Genomic DNA, 24,042 nt, shown 5'->3' with positions numbered 1-24,042 from the left:
TGTCTACTGCCCAAGGTGTTTAGTATCATGCTCATTCTCGACATTTGAAATCTTTATTGTGAGTTATCGACTCCGGGGGTTGTCGACAAAAGTCTCCGATGCATCCTGCCCGACAGAAGTTTGACCTGCAGAACAATATGATTCCAACTATAGACCCAGGGAGTAATGATAGAGTACTATGAATTTTGTACATTTGCTACATGGAGAGCCGGTATACTGTGGTACACTGTACTTCCGTCGATGTGAAAGAGCAGACAGTCGATAAGAGTTCTTGTCCCTCACGATAGACAATGTTCTGATGTAGTGGTTGATTATGTACTCAGCGTCACTACTCGCTCCATAAGTCGCGTTTGTCCCGTTGAGAAGGTGCCAATTGCTGACCAGGAACCGAGGACAAGCGATCAGTGACCCAGCGGCGACACACTCACGATGCCTTGCAGAAATTGACAGATCAGGAATTGTGAGATGATTCGCCATTTCCGCCATCTGCGTGGTGACGGGACTGCAGATTGTCTGTGGCTTTGTGCAGACTGCAGACTTGCAGTCAGCGGTCCCTGGACTCGCGAGGCGTCCATCCTGACTTCTCTGGCTTACTTTTTTTTTCTCCTCTTCATCGATCTTTCTACCCGTTGAGGTTGGCACATTCTCCTCTGGTCAGACGACAAGAACAGAACATTCCCATGCCCACTTCAGTATCGAATACCCAGTACCCACTGCCCTGCCAGCAACTCCGCGGGAGACCAAATACATCTTACTCCTCCTGTGCAACTGCTCAGTTCCAATGGTGCGGGCATAAGCGTGAACCAACCACAAGCGCCGTGGTGGAACACTCGACAACCCATCTGGCTGTACGCCAACTGCCAAGGCGCGCGAACAAGATCAAACTGGCGCTGGCGGGGGGGTTGGGATGGACAGGGAACCAGACTGGAGTCACTACGCTTGTTGGACACTTCCCTGGAGCATCTCAAGCATCCGCTGTCGGGCTGTTTCAGAGTTGGTGGGCGCTTACCTGCAGCCACTGAAACCATTCAGGCCCTCTCCTAACAAGGCCCACCAGAGTTCTCCCCCCCTCTTTCCTGCCCGTTTCGGTCTCGGATTTTTGAGGGATGAATAGCCTTCCTCGATAATGAAGATAATAATAAGCTTTATTATTATTATACTCATGATGATGGTAAGAATGATCATGGATTTACTCTTCCTGCCTTCATCACCCCTTCAAGGGAACAGAGCCACAGTCACAAGTCACGAGTCACGGCCTGTGATATGGACAGTTGCCCCCACATGCGCAATGACGGTACATGATAGCCGACTCTTATGCCGATTCCAACATTGACAAAATATGTAATATTTACAAGAACTACAATACTGGAAATTTACATCTGTACCGAGCAAATGAAGCAAGGAAAACTTGCCCGAGTACCCAAACTACAGTGACCCCGTCGTGGGACAAAATGAGTACGCAACTCCCGTCTGTCGGTATATAATTCGGGTCAGCGTACCGACGTGCCCTACGCACTATTGACCAATAGTCTTCGGCTGTCCCCGTTTTTGGTCTTTCTCCGACTGCCTGAGTTCTTGGGCTCGTGGAACAATCGACGGACGGGGCTGGTGGCCCATCGTCCTTTTATGAGAGGTCTGCCAAAATCCTGTATCTCAGGAGGGAAGGGGAGAAAGAAAGAGAGAGAGAGAGTGAAAGGCCACCATGTGGTAGAAAAGGGCGTGCGGTGGACGATTTTCGATGGCCTGAGCATCCACCAGTGCCAAGGTCACGAGCCGGATGACACATCAGATTGAACGACGAGACGCGACTGTCCGTGTACAGCATCATGCGGCGAGGCCGGATCAACCAGAATACATCATCCCGGTCCCGCCGTCGAGTCGTGCACACTGCACAGTGCGATGCGATCATCGATTCACGCAATATTATTGAGTGACATAGCCGAGGACTCAAATGACCTGATCGAACGACTGGTCACCTCTGTTAATATCCAGGTCACCGACGCTCGGTCTTCCGTCGACGTCCACGGGAGTGTGGTCTTCACAGCCGAACCACGGTAGTCCCCTTTAGCTGGCATGCCCCACGACCGACGAGCTGGACGGACAGACCAGGAGCACTGCGCACCAAGACGGCTAGCGTCTGAATGTGAAACAAGGACGATCGCCATCATCGTAGGACACCCAGATAGAGCGGGACCCGAGATATTCCCGCTGAGAACCGTGCCTGCGCCCACAATCTCGGCCGCCTGGGATTCTGGAGTGCATGCGTTAGGGCTCCTTCGGGGGGAAATCCCGACGCTCGCTCTGACTTGTCGAATTCGGTGTGTCGTCCATCTCGTCACAGTTCGAGCTCTCGGGGCCATGTCCTGCAGTAACGACGTAGTCAAAAGTTACCACAGTCATTCTACCGCTACAGTGCGCCGTTGCACATTGTGCATGACACAATGTGCAATGTCCTAGGTCCCTCTTGCCACTGATCGGGACAATCTCGCCGCTTCTTTTAAGGAGTGCCGTGGGTAAAACGCTGATGTCATTTATTCGATGATTAGAGACCATCCTCATCCAGGCTCGAAAGATCATATGCACACCGGTGGAAACGTGCTGCCGTCATGCTGGATGATACTGCAGTTGATGGCCGTCGCACCAATCATCCACCGTCATTCCGACAGCGGATCATTAAGAAAAAAAAAAAAAGAGAGAGGATTGCAGAAGCTCAGAGTTCCCCCTGACCACCAGCGTCGGAGATCTTGCTCAACGCAGCAATTCAGTTGAACTTTGCAGAGCAGAAGGTGCGTGGTATTGACCAAAAAGGAGAATGAACATGAGAGAAGCTGAGAGGCTCAGACACTGCAGACCCCGAACCCAGTGAAAATGGGAGTACTCTTAATCCATGATTTTCTTTCTATTCAGAAGGACCTTTCGAGACACAGTCCAAGCACGAATTCAGAAAACCTTCAAAACAAGAATGCCTACAATCCTTCCCGTCAGATCAATGTCTATTTCGCACGAACATGTCGCGCGTGCTATTCTGTCAGTGCGTGCTGCGTAGTACATATCCTGTAGTCTAGAATCTGCTTTCGCGACGGCATGGTGATCAACACCGGGGGCGACTCATGGAGGTGTATCATCCGAGTCGATCAGACAAGTTTGATCAGCACGGCAGACAGTTTCCATTCCCGACCGTGCTTTCGGCTCTTCGACGGCCATTTCCATCCCCAGGACCCGGATGCCCTATACTTTTTTTTGTGAATGTTTTCTTTGGCTCTCTGCCTTTAACCCCCATCGGGAAGGCGAGGCTACTGGGCCATCGAGTTGTGTGTCAAAGTGTCTTACCTTCAAACAATCGAGGACGCCCTGACCCTTTTCGGTCCCCAACTGGGAGTACCTGCAACGATGCACTACAACACACCAAGAGGACCACCATCAGTCAAGCAAGCATCTAGCTGAAAGAGAATTCTTATCTTGGCTCTACCCCCTCCACAGAATACACTAGTCGACGAGGGAATGCGCCACTGGTGACCTAGCGAGTTTCACGATGGACACGAGGCTGGTGTCTGTTCTTTGGTGTGCAGGTCAAAAAGGGTGGGATTCCAAATGCCGCAGTCATGTCCTCTAAACCATCAGAGTCACAAAGTCAATTGCAAGAACTAGGAAGTGGTGTGTGCTGAAACTCGTACTTGAAGAGCGACGGAATGTGGAAGACCTATGATGTAACATTCATATCCATTTGTTGAAGGTGACGCCTCCAAAACATATTTTAGATAGTGTGACTGTGATGTACAAGTCCAGTTCGTAGGTGTTTGCCCCCCCTGCAAAAAAAGAGCAATAGACTTTCGGACCTCCGTCAGATATTGGAAGGTCCCGCCGTTGGCAAACCTATTTCCATGGCCCTGGATCTCTATCTTGGCTCTTTCCGTATCCAGACTGTTGTTTGTCCATTTTGTTCTGCCGTCGTTAGCCCCCTTGGACGGACCCGGCGGGCTAGAACCCAACTCCCGGCACGGGTGGCCCGCAATCGCATACAGAGCACATGGCTGCAGGGCGAGGTTTGTCCGTTTGATCGTCCAGGATGAAACAATCTAGAATGCCGACGCAGCATTTTCAAGTCACTCTGGATGTGATGGTCGTGGGGCAATGGTACCCTGTACCGTTCTCTTCTTCTTCTGGTGGCTCCCTTTAGCTAAGAGATATTCCCCATGAAGTGCAGTAGTCCATCCTCTTTCTTCCCTCTTTTTTCTACTTTTTTTTTTCCTTTCGGGGGTGTGGCTGGGAGTGGAAAAAAGCCACTTGCTACTGCAGTATCCCAAAAAGGGAAGTCCAGGGATGAAAGTGATGGCATACATCGCATGTTGAACTTTGGCAGGTCAAGTCTACGGAGTATCCGTCCTTTTTTTTAGGGCATATGCAATGCTTTCTTTTTTGGGAGAAACGTTATGACCGTTCAGGTACAACCGCATGATGGCTGCAGATTGTTTGTTCTGCCGGGACGACCCGCCCCTTTGATGCAAGGTTTTTTTGGGTGTTCCGGTACCTGAGTTGAGCTAAGCTGAGCTCCTCTTCCAACGACCGGAGTCAATTTGATCATATACATGTATCCTTCAAAGATACCAGGACAGCGACTGGTATACACTGATCCCCCGTGGCTTCCGCATTGACCGGGAGAAGGGACCGCACACGGTGATCGACTCATCTGGCTTACTATAGCGGACAGTCTATCGTCCTCGGGGAGGCGCTGAGAGGATCCAGCTGACCGACGGGTCCGATGCACAAAAAAGGGGGCGAGGAAACAGATGGAGCAACCCCATCTGGACCGATTACGGAGACACGTTACCGAATCTCGTCCACTGTCCGAACTATTGAGTCGAACTATTGGGCAATAGACATGATATTGAACGAAAAAATAAGTTTTTCCTTGAGGGGGGAGAATGTCCAGAATGATAGATTGAGTCCGCTTGTATTGAAACATCGGCGATGACCGTACCGACGTACGGCTCAGCTGTTGCGCTTTGCTCATGCAACGATACACGAAGCTTCCTGGTCCATCCTGCGATGAACCATCAGACCCGCAAAAGCGAGTGGACGCCAAATCCCAGGGTTCTAAGCCCTATTCTGGGAAATCCCCCGACTGACTCGAACCGCGCATGACTTGCTCGGGAATCTTGAACCAGCCTAGTGAAAAAAGTATATTGATTTCAAACAGGTGTTCTACTCGATAGTTCTGCGACATTCCCGAAGCCCCCCCTCTTTTTACGAATAAAAGTAAACTCTATTGTGAGGTCAACGATGCCGACGATGACTTCTACCGTGTGGTTTCGTGGAGCGAGAGGGGGGCGGGGAGGGGAAGCTTGAAAGTACTGTCCATCTGAAGTCCTAAAGGGGGAACAGGGCTTCGTCTCAGAACACGGTATGTCCCTCCACTTCCTCCACTCGTCGAGCTCTTCCTCGTGGAGCTGGTTCCAGGTTCTCATGTCTCCTCCATCAGAGGATGATGGTCGCTTGTTTCGTCTCCGCGGTCTAGTGCGAGGAACCGAGTTCGTTTCAGACACCGTCGTCATAACTTACTCGTTTCGTAGTTTCCCCGATACTCACGCGGCGAGAACTCCAAGACTTTCCAATTTGGTTTGCAAGTCCCGAAGGAGCTTCACGGTTTCTCACGATCTGATTTTTGGGTGCAACCCACCTCGTGCCTCGGACAGGTTTTTTCTTTTTTTCCCACCCGATAACCAGGCCATCTTGTGCCCGTGCGCTGTCGCGATCTCTGTGATTCGCACCGAGACTCGGCGTGATCAAAGCTTTGAAAATCATGGCGGTCTGCCGGTCGCACATTCTCTCGAGCAGTGGAGCAGTTCACAAGATCTGGACGGGTGGAGGTCGTCCTTTGCCCCCCTCCCTTCCGAAACATGGCCATTGCAGAAGCGCGGCTCAAAGGATCTGAATCAAGTGCATCAAGAATCTGGAACAGAGTACTTTGACCGATGGCGGAGACGAGAGCAGTTCGCATGGCATGGATCTCGCGGGATCGCGACAGGGGAAGCAAAAATAGACACGTTCGTTTACGGTATTATCTATGGTACATTTATTTTAGATCTAGACGAGACAAGGCTAGACCGTAGAGTCGATGCTTTTCCGCCTCTTGTCCAGCATGGCTTCCTTCATGAACGGACTCCGCGCGCGAATCTGTTTTCCAAACACGACGAAGAGGATAGGCGCAAACGAGAGCGCGAGTGAGATGAACGCAAGCAGAGTGCTGGCCCAGTGAAAGCCTAGAGTGTTATACATGCTCATGGCCGCGAGAGGTAGGAACGCCGAGAACAGATTCTCTCCCGTGACGATGATGCCAACAGCGCTGGCAGCGTATTTGGCGTAGGCATCCACGACGTAGTCCGAAAGACCAGTCACCACGATCATGCTGCCGGCGCCGACCAGGGCTAGACCAATCGCAGGGGCAATCCACGGGAGATCCGGATACGAGGTCCAGGCGTAGGTGAACATACCACCTGATATTCCAACCACACCCCCCACGATGGCCAGGTAGAGTCGTGCCTCGGGGATAGGGGTACCGGGGGCCTCGGTGTTCCGTGCGGCCGAGTTGAAGTAGATTTTGCCCGAAGCCAAATTCACCACCCAGCCCAGGATTTCACCAACCACGATGGCCGCTTGGATGTACCCGGCTTGGACCGGAGTCCAGTCGTACAGGCCAATGAATACTTGCTCGACGGATTGGGTGAAGAGGTACAGGGTCCCAACGGTGAAGGAGGACCACATGAACATGACAAACACCACCGACTCGGTGAAAAACAGAATCAACGGCCGTGTGGCACTTCGAGCAACGACCATCCACATTGACGTCCCTCGACTGTCAACCTCATGCTGGGTGTATGCCGGCTGGCCATTTTTCCGCAGATTTTTTGCTCGTTGGCCCAGGATGGCGATACCCCGACATTCCTTGAAGAAGTAGAAATAGACGGGGAAAAACGCCCCGAGCCAGATCAGCTGGATGTAACTAATCCATCGCCACGACAGAAAATGGAAGATGGGTGCCCCGATCACAGGCCCGATGCTCGCTCCCGCGAGGTAGGTGACAATATAGAGACTGACCGGGATATTTCGTGCCTTCTCATCGTCCCAGATATTCCCAATCACGGTGGCCGCGGTATTGGCCAGGATTGAGACGCAGCCACCAGCGAAAAATCTCGTGACTATCAAAGTAGCAAAATTCTGAGCCAAGGCTTGGGGGATCACGAAGCAAAAGAAGACCACATATGCCATCAAAAACACCCATCGTGCACCAAACTCCTCCATGAGGGGCAAGATCAGGAGTGAAGAGAAGCTGCCTCCGACGGCCCAGGATGTGACGGGCCAGTAGGAATGTGGGAAGTGGGCATCTGAGATGCCGAACTCTTCATTGATGGCTTCGTGTGCTACCGTGATGATGGTACCGTTGGTCATGGTGATGAACGTTGCAAAGGCCGCCAACAGAGTTAAAGTCCATTTTTGCCGAAGCGGCCAATTGTACGGATTTTCGGGATCATTCAGCCCATTCCAGGACACAATCTCGACGTTGTTTTCCGGATTATGGTGTTCTAAAGAAGTTCAATGTCAGCCGAAATTGCTGCATCGCAGACGCTGAAAAGGCACGTGGTGGGATGCATACCGGTGACCTGCTCATCGTGGCCAGAGACATCGCCACGTGCGAAGACCATTTCTTTTGAAAACGGACAGACTATAGCAAAGAAACAGAATGGTCTCTATGATGAGCTTTCTCCATGCGAGCACAGCTCAGTCTATTCCGATTTTCTTTTCTCGGTTGCTTGGTCAAAATTTCCAGAGATCAAGCAGTGACTTCACGTCTCCCCGCCAGCTTTGTTGGTGGGACTTTTCCCGATGATCTCACAGCCCGAAAAAAAATTTGTCTCGCCTGCGTAGATGTTTGCAAAAGACACTTGAACTACCCACTCCAGCTTTTCCCATCCAGAAAGTGGAACTTGCATTATATACCAGCGGTTGGAAGTCTGAGCACGAAAGAAGGGAGAGACCTTTCCTGACTCTCTTTGTTGCAGTAACCGTGACCTTCTCTCGGAGGCACATGTCTCCAAGTTTTGCGGTTCTCGAATCCACTTTGGCCTCGCCTCTCCAGATAATAGCCGTTTCCGGAATAGCGTAGATGGTCCCTGGGTGACAAACGGATCGTGACAGCGTCTGGTTCGTCAGTGGCACAGTCACCAGTTGATCATTGGTGAATTTGCAGTTTGTTCTTAGAAGATTCAATTGCTAAGATCTGGAAGCAGCTTCCATTTCATCTACACCCCGCTACTCCGCATTCTGCGATCGCGAACGCAACAACGTGATGAAGATCCCCAGCCAACGTTTTCATGAGGCGGGCGGAGGACAGTAAGACCTGGCAAATCGGGCATCAATACTTAATCATGCTCTCGTGGGAGACGACATGGGAGCACTGTTCCGGAGCTGGAGCCCGGTGCTGCTCCAGCTTCAAATGGATAAACTTTGTGGTTAAGCCAAAGTACAATCTCTTTTACTATCGATTTTGATTGACAGCGTCGACAAGCTCACCCATTCATGTAGATCAAGCAATAATCTACTCCTTTCAACTAAGGTCCTGCAGGTTGAGCTTCAATCCGGAACTCAGTATCGCTAACCAAATAGCCATGAGTACGTATTTTCAGGCCGGGTACCAACCTGGGTTTCAGGGTGGGCAGCTGTTACCTAGACATGCAAAAACAGGTAGGCGAATAGAAATGCCAAGCAGGGCCGCATGAATAAAATAGACTCTGTCACCTATATAGTTGGAAATATACGCACGGTGCACCTTTGACTCAGCATGTCCAGTCGATACCCAACCGCCATGGTCCAGCAATTGCCCGTCAATTGCCAGTGCCATGGTCTTCTCCTTAATTAGAAACGTATTAAGCCTGCAAATCCCTAGTGATCGGATTGGATTGGCTTGCAGACCCGATGAAATAGACAAGGAAGAGGTATATCAGTCTGCAAGTATGCGGGTGATCAAATCATGCGCCTTAATAGCGCGACAGCCCCTCGATCAAATTGGCGTCATCATAGCTACACAGTACAATGAGTACTTATCTGCTAGGTACGTATTCTCAACTGTGTTAACTTCGGATACCAGGTTTGGTTTATGTTAAGCTACAATTTCAAGGCTGACCATCTCACCAAAACGAATCTGTGTGAATCGGAAGAGACTTTCATGACACTATGTCTCAGGCAGGGAAAGGGAAATCGACTTCATATCCATCGATAACGAGCACCCCAGGCAAGAGTCTGTGTAATCCAGTCACAAAAAGTACAGATCAATGGCCACGACTAGGCCCGACGTCTTCTGTGGAGTAGTGTGGGTGGCGTTTTCAAGATCAATGATGCTGGTCTCCACCCCCGCATCCAGTCCCTACAGTGCATCACCGTTCGGGGAGTGCGATTTTAAGCTCAACATGGCCTACTGCTTTCAATTCCCTTTGACCCCTCGGCACTCAAGTCATCCCATGATCCATCTCTCCAAAAAGATAAGAGGTACAGGGTGTGCGACAGTTTCAACTCGAATTTCTTCATGTGCCAGTCCAAAAAAGCGCGACTGGCCATCCCCAACTCCGTCGAGTCTGACAAGGCACGAGCTCACGTGATTTGGCCCCATCCCGCCGATGGGCGACCTGAGACCTGTCCACGTAAACTCCTCGCCCATTTTCAAATCCTACAAATGAGCAGTTCCAATCGACCGCGGACCCAGTGTATACCAGCTACCTGAAGGGCGAAAGTTTGTTCATTTACCTTGCTGCAAACACCTGCGTGGACCGAATCGACTGTCGAGCGACAGCGCGCGCAAAGAAAGCTTCCCCAGCCTCCGGTCGAATCGATGCTGGGTCACGCCCGTGTTCGTTGCTGTTGACTTATTGATCAATGGGTTTATATGCCAATTGAGCAATCGCAAAGAACGAGATTTCAACGCGCTTGAAACCCAGGCCTCGCATTCCCTTCGACTACTCTATGTATATGCTGCAGCATTGCGCGCCGTGATCTTTCCGTGGGGCATCGCTGTGGGCCGTTTCTTATCGGCCAGTAAAACCGCCCATGGTCGCTTTGATACAGCAAAGACTCAACGAACATTCGCCGCTGATGGAGTCGCGAGGTGGTATTGATATGGAAGACGACTATTTGGAGAACCATGGGATGAGCAAGAATGTGGACGAATCCTCCAAAAGTGAATGGTATTTGTTTCTATTGACTATATCCATAGGAGGGTGAGTCTCTCCCGGATCATATAGCGGAATTTTTCGACGATTTTAGCTCGCTCAAGTGACGTGAATGATACTGAGACTGTTTTCATACATCAGGCTTCAGGTGGTATGGTCTGTGGAGCTCTCCAATGGGTCGGTACGTCTCCTTTTTTTTGGCTGCAACTCTCATAACCTATTCAGTTGCGACAGTCGTTTTGTTTGACCCTGAACAGCGGGAATCTGACCATCTTCTAGCCTTTTCTTCTTTCGCTTGGAATGAGCAAAGCTTTACTTGCTTTCGTGTGGATAGCAGGGCCTGTCACAGGTACTCTGGTACAGCCGTATGTTGGCATCCGCAGTGACAACTGTCGACACCGCTGGGGTAAAAGAAAACCATTTATGGTTGGGGGTGCTGTCGCTTTGATAATATCACTCCTCGCTTTATCCTGGGTTCAAGAACTCATGGGCGGTATTGTATCGATTTTTGGAGCGGACCCCAAATCCCAGGGTGCAAAGACTGTAAACATTGTCGTTGCTACCATCTTGATGTATTGTCTAGACTTTGCCATCAATACAGGTAGGTTGATCTGTCACTAATTCTTTGGCGGGGCTAAATTGCTGATGAGCTGAATCTGCAGTGCAAGCTGCCATCCGAGCTTTCATTGTCGACAATTGCCCGGCGCATCAACAAGAGGTGGCCAACGCATGGGCGAGCCGAGTAACAGGCGTGGGCAATATCTGCGGCTTCATCTTCGGCTACATCGATCTACCACGGATTCTACCGTTTTTTGGCAGGACACAGTTCCAAGTCCTGTGTGCTTTAGCATCAATTTCTCTCACAGTCACCCTTATTGCTAGCTGCCTTTACATCCAAGAGCGCGATCCTAGGTTGGAAGGCCCACCCCCCTCGGACGGTCTGGGTCTTGTTTCCTTCTTCCGCCAGGTCTTCAAATCGATTCGCAATCTACCCCCACAGATTGCGAGAGTTTGTGAAGTACAACTCGCAGCCTGGGCGGGATGGTTCCCGTTTCTTTACTACGCGACTACCTACGTTGGCCAGCTCTATGTGAATCCCTTGTTTGCGGAACACCCTGACATGACCGAGGCGGAAATTGATCGAGCCTGGGAAGCAGCGACTCGCATCGGAACATCCGCTTTACTTGCTTACGCGATCATCTCTTTTGGTGCCAACATTCTTCTGCCCCTCTTCGTGATCCCAACATCCGGACAGGTTTCCGAGACGACTGCCAAGAGCGACTTGATCCTGCAGAGGGGTGGTGAAAATTCGGGCGACGCTGGACAGGCTGAGGAACCCCTTCTCGAAGAGTCTTTGCCCAAAGTTGAAGGGGAGAAACCAACCTGGCTCAGCCGTCTTCAAGTCCCAGGTCTGACTCTGCGCCGAGCCTGGCTTATCTCACATCTCCTCTTTGCTGCTTGCATGTTCTGTACCTTCTTCATCTCTTCCTACCAGGCCGCCTCTGTCATTATTGCGTTGATTGGTATCTCGTGGGCGTTAACTTTGTGGGCGCCTTTCGCGCTCATCTCCGCCGAGGTGGCTCGCACCGATGTCACGCGGCGTACCCATGGCCACGGAGTCGGTGCCTCCAGAAGCACACACGCTCCTGCTTCAGGCTCGTATGAGCCTGTCTCGAACGAAGATGTTCACGAAGATCAGAATCGACATAGCGGCGAAGGTCCCTCAGAGGAGCGATCCTTCAAGAACATCTCCGTCGACGAGGGAGAAAATGTGGCCCAGGCCGGAATCGTCCTGGGTCTTCATAATGTGGCCGTTTCATTCCCTCAAATCTTCTCAAGTTTAATATGCAGCGCTATATTCAAGGCTGTCCAGAAACCCCGTGGAGAACCTTGGGATGACAGTGTGGGCTGGGTGCTTCGATTTGGCGGATGCGCTGCTTTGGTTGCGGCACTGCTCACCCGAAGACTGAGTGAGGGTGCTCAATAAGGGTGCATCATGCCCGTTCGACTCTAATCATGGTATGCAGACATAGTATTGAATGGCATTTGCTTAGATTATAATCGGTGCAGGATACTACCTTCTTTTGTAACGAAACTAAGATACAGGCTTTCTAGATGGCTGATACTCACTAAGCAGGTCTGGGACTTGGCTACCTAGAAACCACGGTCGACCTATCCATATCTAAATGTACCTACCTACCCGTCGCACATTGAAATCTACTCTCGTAGGTAGCCGCACGATTGAATTGGGTTTTTTCTTGCTAGGCGACCTGAGATTCGAACACGGCACTGTACACCTCAACAGAACCTCTCGCCATTAAATATACCCGAGGTTGTAGCAATCTTAATAGATTGACCGTTATTTTTTTTTGATGATTCCAGGTCATTTAGTTAATTATGCCCAGAAATCAGACCTGAGTTTTTGTTCAATGAGGTAGCGATACGCAAATATTTCCGACCACCTTTTTCATGGCTCGTAACTGAATCAAATCAAGATAATGATGCTGTTCCTCGCCCTGGCGGCGGTACGTGTAGTCGTGTACCACCAACGGAGTGGTCCACGTGTCAGAAGTCGAGTAATACCGGAACAATACTCAGCGAACCGCAAGCTTCGAGTCATGTTGCCAATGAGCTGTCACCCGTCCCATGCAAATGCAGGAGATGTATTGTTATTGAAATACGGTAATTTTCCGCCACCCGTCTTGGCAAGGTCCCTCTCAGTCAGATGTAACGCAACCCTGGAAGCTCCGACCACCTCGACCTGGTTGAAGGACCAACGTCGATAGTATCCGGTCCTCTTGAAATTACTTCAGCGCGTTCTTGTCTTCCCTAGGTTGAAGACTATGCGCTCCTGTCCCTGCGTTTTCCCCGCTGATTGACTCGCCGTGCGAGAGTGCTCAACTGTTACACACGCGCTATCCGCGCCGAACCCGCGGAGGTTCGTGACCAAGTCGCAATGGCTACTCAACTCATGGGCGAAGCTCTAAATGCCCTCGTTCGTATGTGAATCCCGCTTGCCCAAAGGTGCTGAGTCTCTGCCAACAAAGAGTCTCAAAGCTAACCTTGCGACGATAATGCAGGACGAGCGGCCGAGGACACTGATCCTGATGGTACGCATGCAACGATGCCCACGCTCTCGATTGCCTGACACTCCGATGACTGTTAGATTGGACTGGGAACACCGATGATTCTGACTGATTCTTTGCGAAACAGAATCTCCCGAAGCAGGGTCAAAAGAGATCACTAGCTCTTGGGCGCTGTTTATCATGATTATGCTCCTCATGTTCGCACTGTTCACCAGCTACATCTTACAACAGAGGAAGATCCAAGCGGTTCACGAAACGGTTCTGTCTATCTTTGCGGGTATGTTGTTGTTATGAGCACACTTGAAGGCTCAGTCTAGCTTCTGGCCATCAGAAGTGACCGGTCTTGTCTCCATGCGACCTACTGACGAAATGGCAGGAATGTTCGTCGGATTGATCATTCGTCTCTCATCCAAATCCAACCTTCAAGATAGCGTCGCGTTCGACTACCAGTTCTTCTTCAACCTTCTTCTCCCTCCAATTATCCTCGCCTCCGGATATGAACTGCATCAAGCGAACTTTTTCCGACACATTGGCACAATTCTGACCTTTGCATTCGCCGGCACGTTTATCTCGTCCATCGTTCTTGGCCTCGTGTTATACCTTTGGACGCGGATCCCGCTGGACGGGCTCAACATTTCGTTCCTGGAGGCCTTATCTGTGGGTGCTACTTTGTCTGCCACGGATCCAGTTACTATTCTTGCGATCTTCAATCTCTACAAAGTGGAGCCCAAACTGTACACTATCATCTTCGGCGAAGCGCTTTTGAACGATGCAATTGCGATTGTGCTCTTCGAGACGGCCCAGAAATATGCAGAGCATGATGCTGGGTCTCTGACGTTCTTGAAAGTTTTTGAAGCGGCTGGACTTTTCTTGCTTGTCTTCTGTGGTAGTATGATGGTCGGCGTCATTGTCGGTATCGCGACGGCGCTGGGACTCAAGTATACTTTGGTCCGACGGATGCCCAAGATTGAAAGCTGTCTGATCGTCCTGATTGCCTATGCCAGCTATTTCTTTTCGAACGGCGTGCGATTGTCGGGTAAGTCGACCAGCATTCGCGTTGGACGCGTTGGATACGGACAAGGCTAATTTACTTCGACGCTAGGAATTGTCTCGCTCTTGTTCTGCGGTATCACATTGAAGCACTACGCCTACTACAACATGTCTCGCAGGACACAGTTGACGACCAAGTACCTCTTCCAAGTTATGGCGCAACTATCAGAGAATTTCATTTTCATTTACCTGGGCCTGGATTTGTTTGTTGAATCCAACCTCCATTTCAACCCCCTATTCATCCTTGTCTCGGTCTTTGGTATCTGTCTTGCCCGTTACCTGGCCGTCTTCCCCCTTTCCAAGGCGCTGAACTGGTTTATTCGGTACCGAGCCCGACGCCGCGGGATTGAAGTTGCTGACGAATTGCCATTCGCATACCAGGCTATGCTCTTCTGGGCGGGTCTTCGTGGTGCAGTGGGGGTGGCACTTGCCGCTGGACTCACGGGCGTCAATGCACCCACGTTGCGGGCTACAATTCTCGTCGTTGTGGTGCTGACTGTGATTATCTTTGGAGGCACCACTGCACGCATGCTGGAGATCCTTGGCATTCGCACGGGGGTCGCCGAGGAGATTGACTCGGATGACGAGTTTGACATCGAGGTGACCAATGGTGGCACGTACTACAAGCGGGCTGACACTGCGCTCGGGTACACGCCCCGACGTAACGAGCCTGGCATTGCGCTCGATGGGGTTTCCCAACCAGCACGCGGAGGACTTGACCGAGGCAACAGCTACTCGACTGGTAACAACCGCCGGTCCAGCCCAGCCCTGGGACACACTCGAATGTATTCGGCGGCGTATGGTCCCAAAGATGCGTCATCGAAGCGAGACCGCTCGTCGACGGCCACGCTTCTCAATAGCGGCGCGGGGATAGGCGGCGGGGGTAGCGATGACGATCTTGGGCTCCCGTCCAACGGCAAGGGACGCGCTGGTCCAGTCGCTCATCCGGATGAGTTTGATTTGGACTTGGACGGTCTTTCGGACGACGATCTTCCTCCCGCTGCCGGCAATGCATCTCGACAACGTCGTACCTCGTCTCATCCCTCGACGGGCGCGCATACCCCATCTCCCCACCACGCCTCGGCCAGTGTGTCTCCTGCTCGTCAACCCCAAGGGATCAGTGCCCGCGAAGCCTTGCGCGAGCTCTGGCAAGGCGGTGCGTCCGGGGACCATGCCGCATGGTTCCGACAGTTGGACGAGGATTATATCAAACCGAAGCTCCTTCTTGATCAGTCAAACCATAAGGGTCCCGGTGCCGTTTGACGAATGAAGATTTTTGTTCTGCTTTTCCTGCCACTTTCTGTTTGAATTTTCATTTCGGGTCATCGTGGGTGTCATCTGTTCTCTTTCCCCTTTTCTTCTTGCTTGACTGTTCTTTTGATACCTCGGGGATTGTGAATCAACACAGTGGCACACCACTCCGATACATGCGTCGTCATTTCTGGTTGATTTTTTTTCTCCTTTTGCATTGGCTGCTGTGTTCCCCCCCTGTCAAACGTATGACCTGATTTCAATGTACATTTAGATTCTTCTATGCCGCAACATGAAGTTTGTCTCTCTCTCTCTCTCTCTCTCTCTTCGGCCGCTTTGCGTTGCCTTTGTCTCGAATATAAAGATGGGGCCAAGGGTTGAGAAAAAGTGGCTTCCATGCCCTCCCCCGTCATTCGAGTAATCAAGTTCCATGGGCAGAGAGTGAGGGAGAAATTCGGTCGACCTGGCACGTAATTGTGCATTGAAGTCCTTGTCCGCTCATCAACGAACTCAATAGAGCGGGTCACTGTCCTTGTCCCTGTCTTATGCCCCCCGGATTGGATGCTGCGGATTTGCGCAACTTTGCATCGCCATCCCTTTGTGGTAAGAGACAGGCTTGCCACCTCGACGAGACACCTATTATTCCTGTGGTACACAATTCTATCTCGAGGTTGTCATATACGTGTATCCCACAGTATTCAAGTAGCCTTGCCTTATTTCTATTCGTATTCTTTGCCATATGCTGAGATTGACCCCGCCCACGTCCAGCCTCTGACCGGATACGGAAACGAGCGGGAACCCTTCCGCACCGCAGTCCCGCCAATTCCGCACTGTTCCTCACATCACTGGGGCGAAAGTGGGAGACCTCGTTTCCGCGCCGCGTCTCTACCGGGCGTCTCGGGGCTTATCAGTTGCATGTGGAGATTGACTTTGAAGAGAGAGGGGGGAGCGTCCACTCGGAACGGCTCAGGTGCGGAATTGGTTTTCTGGGGTAAATCTCGGCCCTGTAGGCGAGTGGCTTGGATCAAGTTTACGTAGAGTTGGTTAGGAGAGAGAGAGAGAGACATCATGACTTGTGAGGACTGGTCTTGACGGTCAGTTGGTACTCACTCTCATGTACTACGTTACATAGGCTCTCCAGAACCTGAGACTAGTAGTAGTATACTTCAGTACAGGTCGTAGCTTATCCATTCGAGTGTATCGAGTCCCGAGGCGATTCGGTATTCCTTCAAGATCCGTATACAGACGGACTCTTCTATCGCAGCAACCCTCAATTGACAGAAAAATCGAGTCCTAGCAGCAATGTCTGAGAGATTGTTAACTTTTTTCACGATCAATGGTGTACGACAGACCGGCTTTCTTATCTTTCACGCTACATCGCTCCGACTGACAAGCAAGCGCACGACTTTCCCCAGGGAGACAGAGTCGTTATCTCGGGAGTCTCTCACCCTGGCGATGATCTCCAACGCAGGCCAAACCCTATTGAGACATGATTTCCCTCTCGTAAACGCCCCCCTCAGTCGGGAGTAGATGACTCGTTTATCGTCCCTCTGCATTTTAAAGTTAACAGCCCCTCAGCTTTCGCATTCCCCGCTCGATTTCGCGAGAGTAAGTGGAATTCTCTGTGATAAGATAGGTAATCCACCTCCATGGCAGGACTGGCTCCTCCTCCTCCTCCGATACCGAAGGATTCAGGCCAGAACTCTGACGTGGTACATGGGAGTACCTTTCATCACCTTCCGCCAGACGCTAAACTTGTGTAGTAGGAACGTATAGACTCGTCCGGTCTTGACCAGTTCAATTAGTGGATCCGAAGTGAGGGGAAGTAGATACTGCCGGAGAGCTTGCGATAATGGTGTCGCCTGGCATCACAATGATTCAACCGAAGAGAAGAGTAGTACAAAGGTTGAGAAATAGCCCGGACAAGAAAAAAGAAGCCTTCTCTTTTCCTCGAGCTCTTCACTGTCCATTGTCAAAGTGTACCCCTCTCTCCCCCTCCCCCTTGCTTCCTTGTCACTTGGACTACTGCCAACATCTTCATCTCGCGCTCAGTAGGATACGTGAGTTGGTCAAACTTGCGGTAGTCCAATTGTCTCTGTCTTGGGGCACGTGGCCCACTGGAAATCACTCCAGCTCTTCGCCAGCACACGAGGGATTTGCCCTTTCGTCCTTCTTCCCATTAAATCCTTCTCACCCCCTCTTCCTCATCGGGTATCGCATTACAAGATGGATCACGAGACGGTCAAGTCCTCGCGTTCGGGCGATGAAAAGCCCCCCTTTACAATTGGAGATTCCATTGATGAAGCGGCCGAGGTGGGAGACACAGAATTGCTTGGTATGTTTCGCCTTGCGTCAAATTCCCTTTGATCCAACAGCTTCAGAAGACTATATTGGGGATGATTTCGGGCTGATGGTTTGAATCAATGATCAGCAACGTTGGGATATAAACAGGAGTTGCGACGACATTATTCCACCGTCCAGATCTTTGCCGTCGCGTTTAGTATCATGGGCCTTTTGCCGTCGATTGCCTCGACGTTGGCCTTTTCAATGCCTGCGGGTCCTGTGGGTATGGTTTGGGTAAATGAATCCCTTCCTGGTCACTGTGATTTGTCGAGGAGTATGAAAATTGTCTTGAAAGGGGAATGGTGTGGAGGGGGGTTTTTTTGTTTTGGATATGCTGACATTTGATCGTCTCTAGGGTATGAGATTTCCAATTACCCTTTGGTCTTGGGAAGATGACTGATCTCATGTATTAGGCTGGCTGGCGGCGAGCTTTTTCATTTTCATCGTCAGTCTGGCTCTGGTGAGTTATGCATTTTGTTCGTCTTCTCTTTTAAGTCCAGTTCAAGGCCGCCGTATGTGCGTGTGATTCCTCAAGGGATTTGGCATTCCTCGTATAACTGACTGAGAGTCCATTTCATCAACTAGGCGGATCTGGCATCGGCCATGCCCACCGCTGGCGGTCTCTATTTCTGGACACATTATTTCGCCGCCGACAAGTGGAAGAATCCCTTGAGCTTCGTGGTGGGATACAGCAACACCATGGGCCTGGTTGGAGGCATCTGCTCGATTGATTGTAAGTTGAGTCGTGAGAAAGAAATAGATCTGGTTCCACCCAATTGATTCCAACTTTTATGGTTCACCAGACGGCTTCGCCAACATGATACTCTCCATGGTCTCCCTCGCCCGCGACGGGACCTGGACCGCATCTCGACCAGTCATCTACGGTACATACGCGGCGACCGTAGTCACTCACGGAATCATTGCCGTCTATGGTGGTCGAATCATGCCCAAGATCCAATCGATTTGTATCTTTTTGAACATCGGCCTCGTCGTGGCCACCGCGGTTGCTTTGCCCGTGGGGAAGGCCCGGAATGCGCCCCCGGTCAATTCGGGCTCGTACATCTTCGGCGATGTCGAGAACTATACTACCTGGCCCACAGGCTGGGCATTCATGCTGGCATGGCTCTCGCCGATCTGGACCATTGGTGCATTTGACTCGTGTGTGCATATGAGTGAAGAAGCGACTCACGCGGCGCGGGCGGTGCCGTTGGGGATTATCACGTCAACTGGGATGTGTGGAATTTTGGGATTCCTGTCCATGGTGGTCATCGCCACGAGTATGAGGCAGGATATCGAGGGGATCTTGGGTACTAGTTTCGGACAGCCCATGGCTCAAGTAAGTCGGATCTCTTTTCCTTTTTTTTTTCTTTCTCTATTTAGTTCTCTTTTTCCCAAGGGAGGCTTGGTCGCACTGAGGATGTGGGACTCTTTGTGTGGTGAAGATGTCATTGCTCCAAAATGATATTCTGACATCTGATAGATCTACTACGATGCGCTGGGTAAGAATGGGGCTCTGGGTTTCATGGCTGTAGTGATGACAGTCCAGTTCTTCATGGGATTGAGTATCGTGAGTGTCCTCCTTGCTTTTGATGTTTTCTCTCCAGTGATTAGATTTTCTTTTGCGGATACCTCTCCGGCCCTAGTCCCCATCTCTCCATCTTTCATGCCCAGCCCCATCTCACCTTCTATCTCATCAAGGTCCTCGCCGCCTCACGTCAAAGCTGGGCCTTTTCCCGCGACGGCGCCCTCCCTTTCTCCTCGTTCTTCCGCAAAGTCAGCCAAAGCAAACTCACCCGTTACCAGCCCGTCCGCATGGTCTGCGGCATCATCGCTGCATCCGTCGTCATCGGCCTCCTCGCTCTGATCGACAACGCCGCCGCCAATGCACTATTCTCTCTCGCCGTCGCCGGGAATGATCTCGCATGGTTGACGCCCATCCTGGCACGTCTGCTGTGGGGCCAGGAGAAGTTTGTTCCCGGAGAGTTTTATACGGGTCGATATTTGAGTAAACCAATTGCGTGGATTGCGGTGATTTATCTGGGATTTGCGATTGTGTTGTGTATGATTCCGAACGGGGGACCAGATCCGGGAGGTGAGTCTGACCTTTGCTTTTCTTCTTCTTCTCTTTTTTTTTTTTTTTTTTTGCAAATTGAGCGAGATGAAGAGAGAAACGGGGCTAACAAATTCATTTTTTCCAAACACAGTCAAAAATATGAACTATACGGTCGTCATCAACGGAGCACTATGGCTCGGGGCATTACTGTATTACTTTATTCACGCAAGAAAGACCTTCAAAGGACCACAGACGACGGTATCCCCCGAAGACGAGGGGAAACAACTGGAAGCCGAAGCCGAAGCCGTAGCGGAGGCAATATCAAAGGATTGACATGCGTGATTTTTAAATCAGACCATGTATCTACTGCACATCTTTTTACCTGCTTTTTACCCCTTTGTACGATGATGCGTTTGGGACAAGCGTTCCATGGTTATTCATGGGATGAGCATAATTCCACGCCCTGGACTGCTTCTGTCTCTAGTACATATCTTTTCACTACCTATTACTGCTTTAACATATCTCTCGCTCACTTTCGACCCAGCCGATAAGTAGATGTGTATACAATGAATACTAAAACCTACGAATACTGGTTGTAGGGAGTAGTACCCTCACAAGAAGTGACTTTTTTTTTTGTTTTCCCCCCCCAAAAATCACTTTCTCTTTTAAAGACTTCTTGGGTTATTTCTTCTTTGTCTCTCACTATTTTTTTTACCTTGTTCTTTAAATTGTTTTATTGTTTTTTGCTTTGCCGCAAATGATTACCATCCTGAGAATCAAATAGACCCACACGTAAGTCTGCCCTGATTTTCCCCCGCACAATGCTTTTCTTATCAGAAAGCCAATCTAGTGGATATTAATCACTTCATTAGATTCCTTCCAAGCTCTATTCGGCCAGGCCAGCCAGACCTGTTCTTGGCCCAACGTGTCTTTGTTGCGGCGGTCCAGGTTTGATGAGAGCCAGCCTTTTAGGCTCGCACCGAAAGATTGATCCGGGGGTCGCTTTCTAGTTGGAGGCTCCTAGTGGATTCGCTTCTGGTTTTTTGTTTTTATTTCTACGTTGTAATTTGTTTAATTTGCTTTGTTCTTTTTTCTGGCGCGGGAAAATGATATGAGAAGAAAATATTGTATCATATAATATAGTCACGTGGATATCAAAAAAAAAAAAACCGTCTAGACAGTGAGGGAGAGGAAGAGGGAAGAAAAAAAAAACAAGGGAAAGTGAGAAAGAATTTACAAGAATTGAAAAAGAGAAGAAAGGGAAGAAAAAAAAGGGAAGAGGCATAAGAGAAAGAAAGTGAAATGAGATGACAGACCCGCCCCTTTTGATCCAAAACGGGCACTGGGGTTCAATAGGGAGGGAATAATAGCCTCGTGCCAAATTCATCTTCCAATCACCGCCTCCCATAAAAGGCCTCATCTCTTGACAAAGTACTCGACGACTTGTCACTGGCCGCGGATGAAAAAACGGCCGGACCATTCTTCAGATCCAGACTGGTATTGGGTGATCTCGCACGACCCTCGGTGCCAATGTCAAAGGTGTGTCCTATATTCTCGTGATGCGGGATGCGAGACTCGGACCATGTTTCCATTTCGACGGTGCGCATGATTTCGAAGCGGTCATTGTCGAGGTCGACGTCCTGCGAGGCTTGGCCGCGTCCGGTGAGATGCTGCTGGGACCGGGCTGTGCTAGTCCAGGGTTTTTGAGATCGACTGCGGGCGTTGGAGGTGTTGTAGTGGCGAGAGGAGCCAAGGAGGCGTGGGAGGAATGCGGCGACGAGGGGACGGAGGGCGGGAGCGGAGGAGCAGATCTGTGAGCGTGTGGTTAGTCTTGTCGCTATGGTCTCTTTTTTCTTTTTTCTTTTTTCCCCCCTTTTTTGGGTCGTCTTGATTGTGGGTGGTTTGTTGCTCATGGACCCCTGGAAGGCGAGGTTCCATTTCGCAACGAGTACTAAAGACAAAGACATATCCAAACGTACCAGACCAAGATTGATTTCTACCGAGGCGGCGATCAAGATCGGCCAGCTCAGCCAGGTTCTATCCCAGCCCACGACCATACTTTCCCACACGTAGACTGTGCGGAAAGACCCAGCCACATTGACCATGATCCCCAGCCCGAAAATCGAAATGACCGCGAGACGTTGCCGGGTTGGCAATTTGAGACTCCAGATCAACGGGATGGGGATCGCCGTGGCCAGGAAATCGGTGAAGATGTTGATCACACTGGCGGCAAAGAGGAGGTTGCCTTCGTCGATGCATGTATGAGGAAAGGCCGGACTGACCGTCCAGTAGGCCTTGATGGGTCTGCAAGTTGACCAATTAGCCATGCTGATAGATCCGTGCCCGAGGAGAAGGACGGGGGGAGAAGGGATAGCAACTTACCGGCATTGAAAGATGCTGGTCAAGGTAAACGCCAAACAGGTGACTGCGACCACCACCATCGATCCGATAAAGGCCCAGTTATACCAGACAAAGTTACCCTTGCCGGCACCGAGCAGGCGACGACAAAACCACAGCAGGGAGATCTTGGTGACACTGGAGGCCCAGGAGAACATGATCTGGAAAACGATATTGAGTTTCTGGACGGTGGGAAGCCAGGTCGGTGGCACATCCCAGACATGTCGATTCCATCCCCAAGTCTCTGTCGCCAATGAAGTCACCGCTACCATGGCAATGGTAAAGGCCAGACCGATCACGATCAGTGCATCGTCCACACCGGCACTGCATGTGATTCGAAAGCGAGTGTACAGCCGAAGAGCGACCACCAGCAGTGCGAGTGAAGTGAAGATGACGTTCACGTAGAGCACACCATGCCCACGGGTGACTGGATCGATATAATTCGGCGTTGGCCAGGTCGCCATGACCGCCGGCGGAGGAAGCTTCATGATGCTACTGGAAGACGAAAGATGGAACTCCGGGCTTGTCCAAACACTGAAGAGCTGATCTGCACGGTGCGATCAAGACTGGTCCAGTTCCTTTTCTTTTCTTTTTTCCCCCCCTTGGGGTGATTCTACGTCGTTCTCACGACGGGGACTGACCGGTGGCGACGGTCAGTTGGTCTCTTCGACTCTCACAAAACTGGCCCTCAGAGTGATGTTCACACGAGTTGGAATCCGACTGGAACACTTCCGTAGAAGTGAAGAACACCGTCGGCCTGCCCCGACCCGGGGCGATGTGCGTGCAGCTTGATGCTGAGACCGAAACGGTTTCAAGGAATGCAGCGATGGGGAATGCCGTGCTTTCAAGTGCCTGAAACAGAGGAGGAGGAGGGGGGGGCGTGGGAGAGAGAGAAGGGGAAGTCGTCATGTCTATGATCATTTGGACCAACGTGCATCAAGAACGCAGCCCCCAAAAAAACAAAAAGAAATGATCCAAAATTGGTAGGCATGATTCACGGCACTGGAATGTACGCCACCTGGAACCCCCCCCCCCCGCCAGCGATCCAGGACCATCGCTTAAACGTTGCGGTGCCTGCCGAGAATATTCTAATGATCCATAGTATGGAGTATGGACGACCTAGTGACCGGTGGCTGCTGGCCACTGGCGGAGCCATATCTGTCAAATTGTCTCCCATAGCAGTCATATCGTCTCCACCGAGAGCCGCGGAACCTGCGGTACATTTCTCCATACCGGACAGGGCTCTCTCGTGTCGATTCGATGACTCGAGGGCCAGAGACCATCATCTCGGGGCTCTGTCGGCGCAGCTGAATGATCCTCGCAACCCTTTGTCTCCTCGGCCCAGAGGAGGATGGGACATGAGCTGACCATGCGGGTCATGGTCTCTTCTCCAGCCGCCCTCGTACATCACGACAACCTTGCACTCTACACGATACAGTGCGAGATTACTCCCAGACCACTGCCCCCCCATCTGTCCCTAGATCTACCCGCCGAAAGAACAAGCCCTCGACCTCGCAAGGTCCCTTTATGAAATGGATTCTCCATCAATCTATTACACCAGGACCACCTTCTACCAATGACCACGCCAGCCCAGCGGAGTAGAGGTACCACGCAAGTCCCGCCTGGAGGTCCGTGAGACGCGCAT

The 24,042-nt window shown here is 51.0% G+C and overlaps 6 protein-coding genes across 6 annotated transcripts; 3 read left to right on the top strand and 3 right to left on the bottom strand.

The window, feature by feature from the left end:
• Positions 1 to 1,913: 1,913 nt before the first annotated feature.
• Positions 1,914 to 2,400, bottom strand: POX_a00672 (uncharacterized protein; the record flags this gene model as incomplete). Its single annotated transcript, XM_050109611.1, has 2 exons — positions 1,914 to 2,251; positions 2,307 to 2,400. 2 exons carry the CDS (start codon positions 2,398 to 2,400, stop codon positions 1,914 to 1,916), a joined length of 432 nt encoding a protein of 143 aa, XP_049973379.1.
• A 3,699-nt stretch (positions 2,401 to 6,099) lies between these two features.
• On the bottom strand, positions 6,100 to 7,700 carry POX_a00671 (uncharacterized protein; the record flags this gene model as incomplete). The annotated part of the gene is made up of 2 exons (XM_050109610.1): positions 6,100 to 7,580; positions 7,652 to 7,700. 2 exons carry the CDS (start codon positions 7,698 to 7,700, stop codon positions 6,100 to 6,102), a joined length of 1,530 nt encoding a protein of 509 aa, XP_049973378.1.
• Positions 7,701 to 10,095: 2,395 nt separating this feature from the next.
• Positions 10,096 to 12,204, top strand: POX_a00670 (uncharacterized protein; the record flags this gene model as incomplete). The annotated part of the gene is made up of 4 exons (XM_050109609.1): positions 10,096 to 10,265; positions 10,359 to 10,398; positions 10,497 to 10,818; positions 10,880 to 12,204. The coding sequence occupies 4 exons, from the start codon at positions 10,096 to 10,098 to the stop codon at positions 12,202 to 12,204; spliced, it is 1,857 nt and encodes a 618-aa protein (XP_049973377.1).
• A 969-nt stretch (positions 12,205 to 13,173) lies between these two features.
• On the top strand, positions 13,174 to 15,616 carry POX_a00669 (Endosomal/prevacuolar sodium/hydrogen exchanger; the record flags this gene model as incomplete). Its single annotated transcript, XM_050109608.1, has 5 exons — positions 13,174 to 13,216; positions 13,298 to 13,327; positions 13,431 to 13,580; positions 13,635 to 14,339; positions 14,406 to 15,616. The coding sequence occupies 5 exons, from the start codon at positions 13,174 to 13,176 to the stop codon at positions 15,614 to 15,616; spliced, it is 2,139 nt and encodes a 712-aa protein (XP_049973376.1).
• A 2,214-nt stretch (positions 15,617 to 17,830) lies between these two features.
• On the top strand, positions 17,831 to 20,333 carry POX_a00668 (GABA-specific permease; the record flags this gene model as incomplete). Its single annotated transcript, XM_050109607.1, has 8 exons — positions 17,831 to 17,939; positions 18,036 to 18,170; positions 18,361 to 18,407; positions 18,533 to 18,680; positions 18,751 to 19,283; positions 19,428 to 19,514; positions 19,559 to 20,039; positions 20,152 to 20,333. The coding sequence occupies 8 exons, from the start codon at positions 17,831 to 17,833 to the stop codon at positions 20,331 to 20,333; spliced, it is 1,722 nt and encodes a 573-aa protein (XP_049973375.1).
• A 1,061-nt stretch (positions 20,334 to 21,394) lies between these two features.
• On the bottom strand, positions 21,395 to 23,306 carry POX_a00667 (uncharacterized protein; the record flags this gene model as incomplete). The annotated part of the gene is made up of 4 exons (XM_050109606.1): positions 21,395 to 21,811; positions 21,980 to 22,304; positions 22,383 to 22,944; positions 23,039 to 23,306. 4 exons carry the CDS (start codon positions 23,304 to 23,306, stop codon positions 21,395 to 21,397), a joined length of 1,572 nt encoding a protein of 523 aa, XP_049973374.1.
• Positions 23,307 to 24,042: the final 736 nt, after the last annotated feature.

Source organism: Penicillium oxalicum, chromosome I (assembly GCF_001723175.1).
Source record: "Penicillium oxalicum strain HP7-1 chromosome I, whole genome shotgun sequence".
In the NCBI taxonomy this organism is placed as follows: Eukaryota; Fungi; Ascomycota; class Eurotiomycetes; order Eurotiales; family Aspergillaceae; genus Penicillium; species Penicillium oxalicum.
This window is presented reverse-complemented; position numbering and strand designations above follow the sequence as displayed.